The following is a 12790-nucleotide window of genomic DNA, read 5'->3' as shown; positions in this document are numbered from 1 at the left end:
AATTTCCAATAATTTATAGGGTGAGATGGAAGTAACACCTGCTTGCTACGCCCACCTTCTGTCCTCTCTCAGTGGTCTTGCCTCAGGAAAAATCGCTGTTATTTTAGAGGTGAGTTTTCCTTCAGATATATATTAGCTACTATTTAATATCGTAAAATTGAAGATAAGAATATAATTATCTATTTTCTATTCTGTTCTATTCGTTTCTGTTACATTCTCTATTTAAATTACATATTTTATTCAAAATCAATTCATTTTCCACTTAGAAATAATATGGAACTTGGAAAATAGTATTGAATTGGAAATATTTTTAATTTATCATTTGCTTCTCTTTAATGGATGATTTTCATTATGCTAATTCCATTTGCACTCTATGTCAAGATCGCAACATGGCATATGAATATATCAAGTTCAAGTCTGCTTGCGGTTAAAAGGAAATTAATGTACATTAATTTCCTATAAAATCTCTAGGACACTTCTCTCAATCAATTTAGGCTTTTTTGAAGAATTTTAGTGTAGTAATTCCTTCGGCACCCCAGTTTCTAGTGTTTGTTGAGGTTGTTGTTTGTGTGTTAGGGTGGCTACTTTCTGAAGTCTCTGGCTGAGGGTGCTGCTCTCACTTTGCGTACACTTTTGGGTGACAGTTGTCCAACTATCGAATCCTTGCAGCCACCCAGCCAAAGGTAAGTTTTGACAAACTTCTCTTGCCTATATGTTTTTGTTTATATTCATATTCATGAATCACATTCCTAATATATTGTCAATATTCGAATATTCTTCGAGATAAGAAATTTGAGCAAAGGTAAGTTTAGACAAACTTATCTTGCCTATAGATGTTTTTGTTTATATTCATATTCGTGAATCACATTCGTAATTGTCAATAAAATCTTACAACGAATATTCTTCGAGATAATAAATTGAAAGTGCATGGACACTTTTCTTCAATGTGGACACAAGAGTGTGTTTATAACTTGAATGTGGATACACTTTCCCTAAGTATATACAAAAGTATACATTTTTCTGGATATATGGACATATTTCTTCAATGGAATAAGATTACAATAATAAGTTCTATTATCTGTTGTTTTGTTCTCTCATTCAAATTTGAGGGGAATTGATTGTTTAAAAATTATAGTTTCATGTAGATAATCCATTATACTTGATGATTGGCATGTACATTTTCAAATATTTTGATTCAAGTTTTTAGGTCTGGTCACGTAACATGTAATATCACAAGTTCAAAGACATTGATTTCCATTAAATTATATTTCTGTATCAAGTGTTAGTAGTTGAGGTACGTTAAAAACTACTGCTATATGCACATACCAATTAGTAATGTATCATTGAATATCAAGTGATGTGTACTTTATTTTATCATCATAATAATACGTATTTGTGTTGTTAATACTACGACTTAACATTATTCATACCAGATTGTTCCAGTTAGAATTAAAAACATGTATTCCATAGTCCAAGCATTCATATTCATATCAGTAGAATCATAAATAGTATAAATGGGTTATTTTTTGTCAACGTTTTTTATACATCGTTGTTATTGGAACAAGCCTTTCAATGTCATAGAATGTGAATGATATCGTATAAGATTTTAAAGTCAATAATTTTTTCTCAGTATCACGGAGAGCATATTGAACGTAATATACAGTCACAGAAAAGAATGGAAGTGTTTCCAGCTCCAGGACACTTATTCACTGAAAGCCTTGCAACAAGAGAACAGACTAATTGATGAACGAACCCAGCATCTACCTTTCATTTTGTATGATTACAAGGAAGAAAAGCCAACTGTGTACAAAACAAGGGATTGTTACCCCGTCCGGAGTGAAGAAACAATTGCTCATTATCACGATTTTCTCAAAAACGGCTCTAACGAGCCGATTTTTTCAAATCCATACCCTGTATAGTTATTTATTAGCTCTATCAACTGACATGAGTCTTTTTCCTGGGGTACTAATGAAGGGTCCACCCAATCCTTGAGAAATGGACTTTGTAACCTCCTTCTCGTGCATGAGGTAGGTAGGTACACGGTTTTTACTTTTTCTTCTTCCATATACCGTGGTTAGGTAGAGCAGTTTATAAAAAGAACACAGTCATAGTCAAGATATTTCATCTTTAGAACAGCTGTTTTGACGAATTTCAAAAAAAAATCATGGAATTTCACAATTTACATAAAGGAAAAAGTACTCTGAAAACAATTGTATATACACATAAGCAGTAGTCTGATCGTAGTTGCAAATATGTTGCCGTCAATCGTCATTATGTTATTCCCCTAAATTATTCTCGTTTGATAATGAGGCTTATAGTTCAATGAGCAAGGAAAGTTGTGTGAGTGTACCACACCAGATTTTTTATGATGTTAACAATAACTCTAAAAAATGTGCTGCTCGATCAAGGGTTCATTGTACATTGAAAGCGGAATCTCCGGTTGGGACTGGACTGGAAAACATAACATACATGTTAGGGTTCTCCCGTCCAGACCAATTCGATACAGATCCACGTAGGAGGAGGTATAATGCGTCATTATATTTCTGTCTTGTTCAATGATTGCACTTACAATGAAGGGGTGGTTCAATATGTGACATAACTAGATTATGAAGTGATCCACCATTCTCGCGCTTATTCTTGTGAAATCTCATCTCTCAATTATTGCAATAATTATTTCTCTTCAGAAATATATACAAATTGTCTATTTGTTAATGAAGAATATAATTTCCTCATAATCTGTATTAGATAATGCATTTACATCAATTTGTTCATAAACTAACCTACCAAAAATTATCACTTTTTAGAGTTTTAATATAATACATTGCTGTTCGTGCAGATTTTGACAGTTGCATTCATAGTTTTCAACGATCCTTGGTTATTGTTGCTTAACAAGCTATTCAAATGTTTTATGTAATTTCAAAATGGGTTTCATTCATGTAGTATATTATATCGGTGTGTGTCATTTATATTTCTGGGTGTAGTCATCTCGCCGATTTCACTAATAGGTGTCCAATCATAATACTACATTTTCAGTAGTAGTAAAAACTATAAAGGTTTCATATTAATAGTAGTACAGTGCTAAAAGTAACTAACTTCATAAGCGTTCATTAACATCCGATTTATGTGGGATCAGTTCTTATCTATGTTTAAATGGTTTTTTAGATCTATGTTATGTTATTTTTATTATTTCAGTCCATAAAAAACTATGTTTTTCGAATAAAAGGAAGATTTTTACTATTGTTTTGTAAATAGATAGATCTTCCTATATGTTTCAGCTATAAGTAGTATCACCATTATAACTGTTATTCTTCTCCAATGCATACACTTATGTAAATTCTCTTCTGTAACTAAAATCTTTTTCATTTTAATAATATCCAATAAATTTAGTAGTTTTCAACCGTAGGAATAAGCTCTGTTAATGAAAAATACTTCAGTCTTTCAATAATTTTAAAGTTTAAAACCAAAGCATGAATTGTTTCAATAATGAACTCAATGAATTCAATAATCATATATGCTTCTATCTTTATATTTTTGTCAATAGGAACAAAGTTAATGAGCCCTGCTCATAGATTGAGTTTCGTTTATGATCCCCTCATGATGGAACATAGGAATATGTTTGAGTAAGTTTACAAATACTTTATTATTATCTAGAAGAGATTTATTAAGTCAAGGTTCAATGATTTGATATCATACATAATTTTTGCTTTCCTACATAGCTGGTCTCATTTAACACGGTTGATTCAAATAATATTGTTTTAGAGAAGATTTCTCCTTCAGTAGTTTAATGTTTTAATCTATTTTTTTCATTTGGGTTCAATTCTAATATTCTCACGTTACGGGTGTTGAATGTAAGTTTTAGCCTTTTAGTCCTAAATTATACTATTTATCAACCTCATGGTAAAGATTCTAAGGGACGATAATTATTTGTATATTTTGATGTGTATCATAACCATTTAAGAAAATGTAATTGCATGAATTCATTGTTTATAACATCAATAATGTAATGTCAGGAACTATTATTATAATTTCATCTTTGCATTAGGTTATTAGGAATACAGATAATTCCCTATGTAATGTATTGTATGTATTATTTATTGGTAAATTATATTCAAACGCAATTTAGCTTTAAACTTCTATAAAAATATTTAGTTCTGCAATCAGACAAAAATAGTCATGAAACAAGGTGTTCATCTCATTTCATCTTGGGGCTCAACACAATACGAATGGAAAGTCTCAGTTATATCTATTAATTGTCACGAATAATCAAGTCTTCTATCCTTACAGACATGGTTTCTATATGTTTAGCTCGCATCCTGAAAGACCAGAGAGAATATCAAACATTTATGAAACGTTGAAACAGTACAATGTCTTGGAGAGGATGAATCATTTACCGGTACGTCTATTATTCCAATGCAATGCTTTCTCTATTCAGTATAGAACTATGATTACATGAAACTGTCTGTAAGTGATTTTGGATTGAAAGTTTATTCCATTCATCTCTAATTGTTATTTTTCATGTTTACCAAAAATATTAAACGATTTTAACTACTAAAAGTAGTTCTACCTCCGAGTTGAATGTTGTGTTATTCACCCGAATGATGCAGTTATTTTAACGTTAGTTAGTAACTTAAGTTATTTCAACTTCTCATTGCCTGAGCTTGTTTAGATGCTGCTCTTACAATTTTAATGCATTTGTAACAGCTATGTGATTTATTTATTTATTCAACAACGATAGAAACACATCATCATAAACTGATTGGAAATGAAAAAAAACAGGCTCACAGCCCTTATTCCATTCCCAAATTTCGATTAATACCTAGTCCAAAAGAGGTTATTATGATTCTTCAGCACATTAAAACACAGACATTTTCTATACAAAAATAATGACAAGAAATTTTGAATTTGGAATATTGATGTAGGGAAATTAATTTAAACAATCCACTATAGTAAGAAGTTGAAAACTTGAGAAAAATATTGAATAAACTACGATAATATAACTTAATAAATAATTATAAACATATACAGTTTTCATGTCTGTGTTTGGTCCTTTTTGATTTTCAATCTTTTATCTGCCTCTCGCCGTTAAAACTTCAGCTTTATCAATATTATTATTTCTAACTTTGTGGAAAATATTTTAAAAAATACATTTATTTTTGAGGAGTTTTCCCAATTGTTGGGTAACAAAATAGTGTATAACCGTGCCTTTGGGTAATAATAGATGTAACATGCTATGTAAAAAGTTATGTAAATTTATTGATTTTGGGTAACTCAAGATTTATGAGATTTGTATTTTTTTCATAAATTATTATTTTTTATATTGCACATTTCAGAGTAGGAAAGCAACAGAAGAGGAGTTGTTGTTGGTTCACTCTTCAGAGCATGTTGGACAGATGAAATCAGTTGGCAGTATCCCATTACCAGCAGAAGCCAATGAAAAAGAATGGCGCGAATTATCCAAAGAAGAAAGTTACAAATCCATCTATTTGCACCCGAAATCCTATGACTCAGCTCTGTTGGCTGCTGGCTCACTTCTTCAGGTTTGTCCTTACAACTTACGTATTAAATTTAGCAGTCTGCTTTCTACTCACATTATATTAGTTGCTAGTTCTCATACTAGAGATCAAATCTTTAACTTGTGAAGTCGTCTGATAAACTGAAAAAATTGATTGTCGTTGCATGACGGACTCAATGTATGTCTCTACTGCCAGTTTCATCACTCATTTCTATATTGCATATAATTTGATATTTCTCTTGTAACTATCATGTGACAGTTCTTAGATTCTCAGACCTCCCATCCTTCATTCAATTATTAGAATAACTTTATATTCTTCGGTATTCCGTACCTATTCACAGTATGGCTTTTTTCTTCATCTGAGTAGATCGTCAATATGAATAAAAAAAGGATAAAAGTAAGTTGCAATACCAAAAATGGTTCTCATACATCATACAATACTATAACAAAATTTTCAATTAGAGTCCAAAGAAATCGCTCATGAAGACAAGCCTGAGCGATTGTATAAATTATACAGAGTTTATGAGATCACACTGATTAAGGGTATAAGTGTAGAATATGACTTGAATTAGTACGTACATAATACCGGTATGTACTAAATGACGTATGCTTGATTCTCAAGCATTTTTCATGCTTGTTTCTGAAATCACTTTTGTACAGGTGGTGGACAGTGTGATGAATGGAGAAAGTGGTTCAGGGATAGCAGTGATAAGACCACCAGGTCACCACGCCGAAGAGTTCGAACCCTGTGGATTTTGTATTTTCAATAACGTATCCGTCGCAGCTAAATATGCAATCACCAAGTACAATTTGACTAGGTAATGAAAACATTATTATAATTGTTGTCTAAGAAACCTCTACTCTATTGATTCAAATTGAATCCAGTTGATTTTTTAATTTCATAATTTGTGTACCTTGCATTCCTGGCGGATATCATTACAAGTTTCTTTTCAAATTATTGTTACTGTTCAGATTTTGCATCAGCCCATTATAGCATAGCCACCTCTAATACAAGGCCCCCCCGTCCTACGATATTGCAACGTCGCAGTGTACCACCAATCGTATTAGATTCTAGGCTTACACTGCGACGTTGCAATATCGTAGGCCGGGGCCTTGTATTAGAGGTGGCTATGATTATAGTCATTCCAGTTGATATGACTGTTTCTTCTGGTTGTGATGATTTGTTTTTTTGATTAATATTATTGGCATCTTGATACCTTTTAGGGCCGCTCTCTCCAAATAGTTGGTTCAACTATTACAAAACCAATTCCGTGTCCCGTTCCAGATAGTGCCGGGTCTGGTTATGAATAATGTCTCTCCATTTTCCTCGGCCTTCCCACCATCGCTCGTTCTCAACCTGTCGTCATCTGTATCCTCTCCTCTTCGTTGACCACTGTGTATTTCCATCGTCCTCTCGGTCTCCTTCTTTCAATCATCATATCTTCATTTTCTTTGGCAGTCGGTCCTCTCCCATTCTCTTCACGTGTCCAAACCAGCGACGAAGTCTCATGCTTTCTATCTTTCCCCTTTCGCTATCCAGGTTCAGTTCTCTTCTTATCTTCCTTTTCCTAACTCTGTCTCTACGTGTATTTCCCTTTGTTGCCCTGAGGAACCTCATTTCTCTGCTTGTATTCTACTCCATTCTCTCTCTGTCATTGTCCATTTAGCGGCACCATACAACATGATAGTTACATAATACATCTTATACAAAGTATAATGTCATTATAATCTTTACCTTTTCTGGCATTTTTCCATCCCAAATTTAATTTTTAACTGATAAAAATTCCTCCCTTTGCAATCTTCTTGTTATCTCATAATTTATTTACCCATCACCTGCAATTTCACTGCCCAAGTACAAAAACTCCTAACATTTTTCAAAGGTTCTCCATAAAATTCAATATTTCCATCCCTTCCAAAGATCATTAGGCCTACTTCACTCTTTTCTCTGCTTATTTTCAGACCAAATATCTCTATAACACTGTTCCAAGCATCCAACTGTACAATCAATAATATATTCTGTAAATCCAATAATAAATATGAATAATGCATCGTCAATATAGTTCTTGACGACTATAAATTTTATTAGCAATACAATTATATGCGAACGGCTTATATTGTTAAAAAGATAGGAAGATCTGCAACATAGAAATTGTTATGTTGAAAACTGTGAGTTGATAGTAGTGAATTTGTTGAATTCAATTTTTTTTGTCAACATTTTACATTAACTACATTGTTAATTAATTTGGAGTTATTGTGTTCACAGTATCTCAATTCAATTCAAAATTCTTTATTCTTTAAAATGCACTATACAATAAAATTGATAGTATTATTATTACTAGAATACCCCTACAAGACTATACGTCTGAGTGTAGGGGTGAGTTCCAGGTTACCTACTGGTTCTAGATCTATTGCGTTTTATCAATTTATGGCCTTAAATGGCCTGCATGATTTTCTAGTACAGAAATAGCTACATTTCACCAACTTGATAGCTGAATAAAACACATTAATAACATATCATAATACCAAAACATATGGTACTGTAAATTATAGTTTTAAATCAATAACAAAGATAAGAGTAAAAAATCAATAAAAAAGTAAATTTGAATGAAATAAAAGTAATAATATCAAACAAAACATATTGAATTTTTCTCAGCAACAACATGTTAATAATACTTCTAAATTTAAAAAAAAATGGGGAAAGAAAAATAAAGAAATTGAAGATATATTATGTAGGAACAGTGATCGGCGGATCCTCAAAAGATATCAGTACAAAGATGCCAATTTATTACATAAGAAGAAGAAGGAGTATTAAGATTCTCACTGATAGAGTCAAGAAAAAGAAGAATTCCAGGAAATAAACAAATTAATTCAATGCAAGTATACTGACCGAAGCAGACTTTCTGTCATTTCCCAGCCCATACAGTACAGCCACCTCTCAATCCTTCGTTTGTATACAGTAACACTGCATTCCTGCATATTCCTTATCTCAAAGGGTAAGTTCCTGTGTACCATTTGGGCTAGGTAGAAAGGTGTTCTCAACTCAAGCCCGTGGACCACTTGGGGCGTCGCAAAGCCATAGTTTACTCTGTATCTTGTTGGATAAGTATGAATTATTTCTGGTAAAATGTTAAAATTATTGTTTCTGAGATAAATTAATAAAGATTTTACATAGAGTTGTCTTATGTTCAGCACCGGAAATTCAGTGAATAACTGAATGGTTGGATAGCGGTACTCTTTCTTAAGGATAGTTTTGATTATTTGCCGTTGCGACACCGCAAGTGGCTCCAAAAGGGTAGCAGGCAGTCCCCCCCAAATAAGAATGCCATATTGAATGATGGACTGAACATAAGCAAAGTACACTGACTTGCAATGCTTTTTACTTAAAACTTGGCTTAGCTGAGAGAAAGCATATAGTAGCCTTCTAAGTCGCTTTTTGACAAGTTGTACATGGGGACCCCAGCTGAGGGCGCGATCAAATGTTATGCCCAGATACTTGTACTGGTCAACTCGTTCTAGAACTTCACAACTACAGCCAATGGAAGTTGAATCTTGACATGAGTGAAGTTTAAATACTCTAGGCCCTGGATCTTGCTGGTTTCGGGTGACAATAGGCATGTATTTGGTCTTTCTTGTATTCACTGTTAAGCAGTTGTGATCAAACCATTTTTTAATTCTAGCTACATCAGTTGTTGCATTATTATAAGCCTCTTCCCAATTTTTTCCGGTAGAAACCACTGCTGTGTCGTCCGCAAATAAGAAAAGTTTACTATTAATGTTCAACTGAGGAAGATTGTTAATGTAGATAAGGAAAAGAATTGGTCCAAGAGTACTCCCCTGCACAACACCATAATTTACTTTCTCCAACTCACTCCTGACATCGTTGATTTGAACATATTGTTCTCTGTCGAGCAGGTAGCTCTTGAACCACTTCAAAGCAGTTTGTTTAATACCCAACATGTCTAGTTTTATGACTAATTTTTCCCTGTCAACTGAGTCAAAGGCTTTTGCTAAGTCTAGATAAGTTATTATTAATTTATTTTTCTCCTTTGTGTTATCTGCAATATGTTTTGATAAATCAAAGAGCACATCAGATGATTTTTTTGATTTTTGGAAACCATATTGAGAGGTAGTTAGAATATTGTATTGACTCAAATACTGCATTAGCTGAATCTCAACATATTTTTCCAGAATTTTTGAAGTTATGGGGAGTAGCGAAATAGGACGGTAATTGGAGTAGTCATTTTTTGCACCGGATTTATAAATTGGGATTACCTTCGATATTTTGAGAGTGTCTGGGAATTCACCTGTTAGTAAACTCAAATTTATTAAATGCTGAATAGGACGTATTAGTGAGTGGATGTTATCTTTAATAAGTCTAGCTGGTATGCGATCGTGACCAGGGGCGCTATTTCCTCTCACGCTGCCAACCACCCGTCTGATCTCCTCTTGTGTAACAGATCGGAGCTCAAACAAAGACTCGACAGCATAATTGGAGTCAAGTACCTCTGGATCACCCAAAGCTGTAATGGAGTCAGCCAGGTGCTTTCCAACAGAGGCAAAGTACTTATTGAAATTGTTGCTAACTTCAGAAGCACTCTGTTGCACAGTAGACTCTCCATCTTTGATGAATTCATTGACAGGGAAGGTAAGTTTTTGTGTAGATCTACCGGATATTTCGTTAACAGTTGACCAGAATTTTTTAGGATTGTTTGAAACATCATCGATTTTGTTTTTATAATAAATGAATTTTGCTTGTTTGATCAGAGAATGAAGTGTATTTGTATATTGGAGGAATTCATTTTTTAAGTTTATGTTGAAAGGTTGTCTATTTAATTTCGTTTTTAGTTTATCTCGATATCTGATAGATTGTATTAGTCCCATACTAATCCATGGCTTTAATTTGCTATTTTTTGCAGTGACCAATATTTTTTTAGTATTATCATCTATTGTTTTTTGAAGAGTTTCGGAGAAATGGTGAGTAGCCACATTCACATCATTCTCTTCAGTGATTAGGTCCCAATTCTGCAATGAAATAGCATTATTGATCCCCTGCCAATTGACTTTAAAAAAATACTCTTGCTTTTTAGTAGGTAACGTTTTTCTATTTGATATTATTTTTAGACAAATGGCGTAGTGATCTGTCACAGCAGTTTGAACAATTGTTGTGGAAGCATCAAAGGAATGGGGTATTTTAATAAAACAGTGGTCGATACACGTTCCACTGGCTGGTCTGGTAACCTTATCTATACAGGCTGTCAATCCTGATTCATTCAAAATGTCAATGTATTTTTCTTCTAGCGAGCCTGGAGTAATGTTCAGGGTGTCACAGTTTATGTCCCCGACTAGGATTTGCACTCCTCTATTGGTTTATGTTTCTTTAAAATGGTTATCTAGCGTGTTCATGAATAGAGGTAAGTTAGAGTTAGGGCTTCGATACACAGCAAGAAGTTCACAAGAAGTTCCTTCCCAGTCAAAGCATATGGACAGGCAAGTGGCCACACCACCCAGCCGGAGTTCCCTGCAAGTTGACGTGAGCTCACTGTCTATGTATACAACCACCCCGTCACAATGGTTAATACTATTATAGGATCTGTGGAGCTTATACCCTGGTAATTCTAAAAGGTCACTCTCATCAGACAGCCAAGCCTCAGTCAATATAATACAGCTAAACTGATGCTTAAGACTCTGTAAAATAATTATAAATTCGTCAATATTTATTTTATAGCTTCTTATGTTCATATGGATAACAGAGAAATCCGCACGGTCACTGTTCCCTATAGATTGAGAAGAGGGAAAATTCAGATAAAAATCACTGATATCTGCACAAACTGTACAGTTAATAGGAGCAACATCAATTGGCTCCATAAAATCACACATTATGTAATTCTACTTCTATGTAGTGTCAAGCCATACCGCCTGCTAACTTCATTTTTTATCCCATACAAGAGACAAGGCATGCCCTATCAAAAAAAAAAAGAAAAAAACTACTAGAGGCAACAATAAACAAGAACAAAAAAACTACTTGTTAAGATCACAAAAAAAAACAAAATCCATCCAAGACTACAAAGGAAAACAAGAACAACGATGAACCTCTTTGTCATATTGGAGGGAAATGTACTTGTGATTATCAAATACTATTAAATCCAGCATGTATGTACTATATTTATATACTATACCATATAACCGATCACAACATTAATTATAGCCCTTTATATTACTCAATTATTTACATTATAATTATATTATTATAGAATGTAAACAAATAACATTTTACTGTAGTAAAAGGAGAATAAAGAAAAGAGACCGATTCTGAGGTATGTTTGAAAAAGGAAAAAAAAGAAAATTAGGTCATATTTTGGACTGAGATAACTAACTATAAATTATTATTAATTATTGATAATAACCAGCAACTAGCGAGTAATACCAATCATAATGAATATAAGTACCTAACTTTTGAAATATTAATGTTGAATTGCTGGTGAGACACTGTGAAATGCAAGGAAAAACAATACCTATAAATATAAATATAAGCTAACATTATAACAATATAGTAGTCTCTTCTAATCTATGCATTCCTAAGGGGTAGTAGAGATAGATGATTTTTGTAGTACGAGGAGTTGATGCTTCTGTTGATTATGAATGAGGATAACAGACAGATTAGTAGAATGTTATATTGTGTTATAGCATCGTCAATAATTTATTGCTCCTGCTTCAGTTGACTTGAGAGGTTAGCTACGTTGATAGCAAGTGAAAGACGCTATAATAACTGTGAGTTCTGATCATAGAAGCGTTGGGTGGATGATAATGATAATACAATAGTGTACCTTTCTTTCTGATTATGCGATCAAATTACGGAGGTGTTTTCAAGCTTCTAGATTAGAGCACCCTTATTTATCAGATAGATTGATACATACAATACCCTATATATTAAATCAGTTACTACTGTTAATTCGAAAAGTTAGGCTTGCTTCAATATCTTCATGATATTTTCAAATTTGTCGTTTTCCAGTTTTGGAAACGTAGGTAGCGTAATGTTGATCTAAATATTAATTCTCCTAATCTTTCATCTTAGCTGTTTCGTACCCTTCAAGCTAGGAGCTTATCTTTATTACTTTTATTCAGTTATTATTCTTTAAAGATCTGAAAACCAATTTGACACAATGTGTTGGTTATCGGTATCTATTAGTTATTGATAAGTTGCTGAACGAAAACAGTTTCAAATCTCTAGGAAATCAGATATACTTTAGGATAAGATACAAGTAGTGCAAAATCGACACT

At 33.2% G+C, this 12790-nt stretch overlaps 1 protein-coding gene across 1 annotated transcript in view; it reads left to right on the top strand.

The window, feature by feature from the left end:
* Positions 1–12790, top strand: part of LOC111046102 (histone deacetylase 6) — a 42121-nt gene that overhangs the window by 12874 nt on the left and 16457 nt on the right. Inside the window, exons 10-16 of the mRNA XM_039423196.1 lie at positions 20–109; positions 577–683; positions 1631–1918; positions 3576–3620; positions 4306–4393; positions 5331–5537; positions 6173–6330. Coding sequence (XP_039279130.1) covers positions 20–109; positions 577–683; positions 1631–1918; positions 3576–3620; positions 4306–4393; positions 5331–5537; positions 6173–6330 — 983 coding nt within the window. The remainder of the gene's footprint in view (positions 1–19; positions 110–576; positions 684–1630; positions 1919–3575; positions 3621–4305; positions 4394–5330; positions 5538–6172; positions 6331–12790) is intronic.

The sequence above is a fragment of the Nilaparvata lugens genome, chromosome 1 (assembly GCF_014356525.2).
Source record: "Nilaparvata lugens isolate BPH chromosome 1, ASM1435652v1, whole genome shotgun sequence".
Taxonomy (NCBI): Eukaryota; Metazoa; Arthropoda; class Insecta; order Hemiptera; family Delphacidae; genus Nilaparvata; species Nilaparvata lugens.
This window is presented reverse-complemented; position numbering and strand designations above follow the sequence as displayed.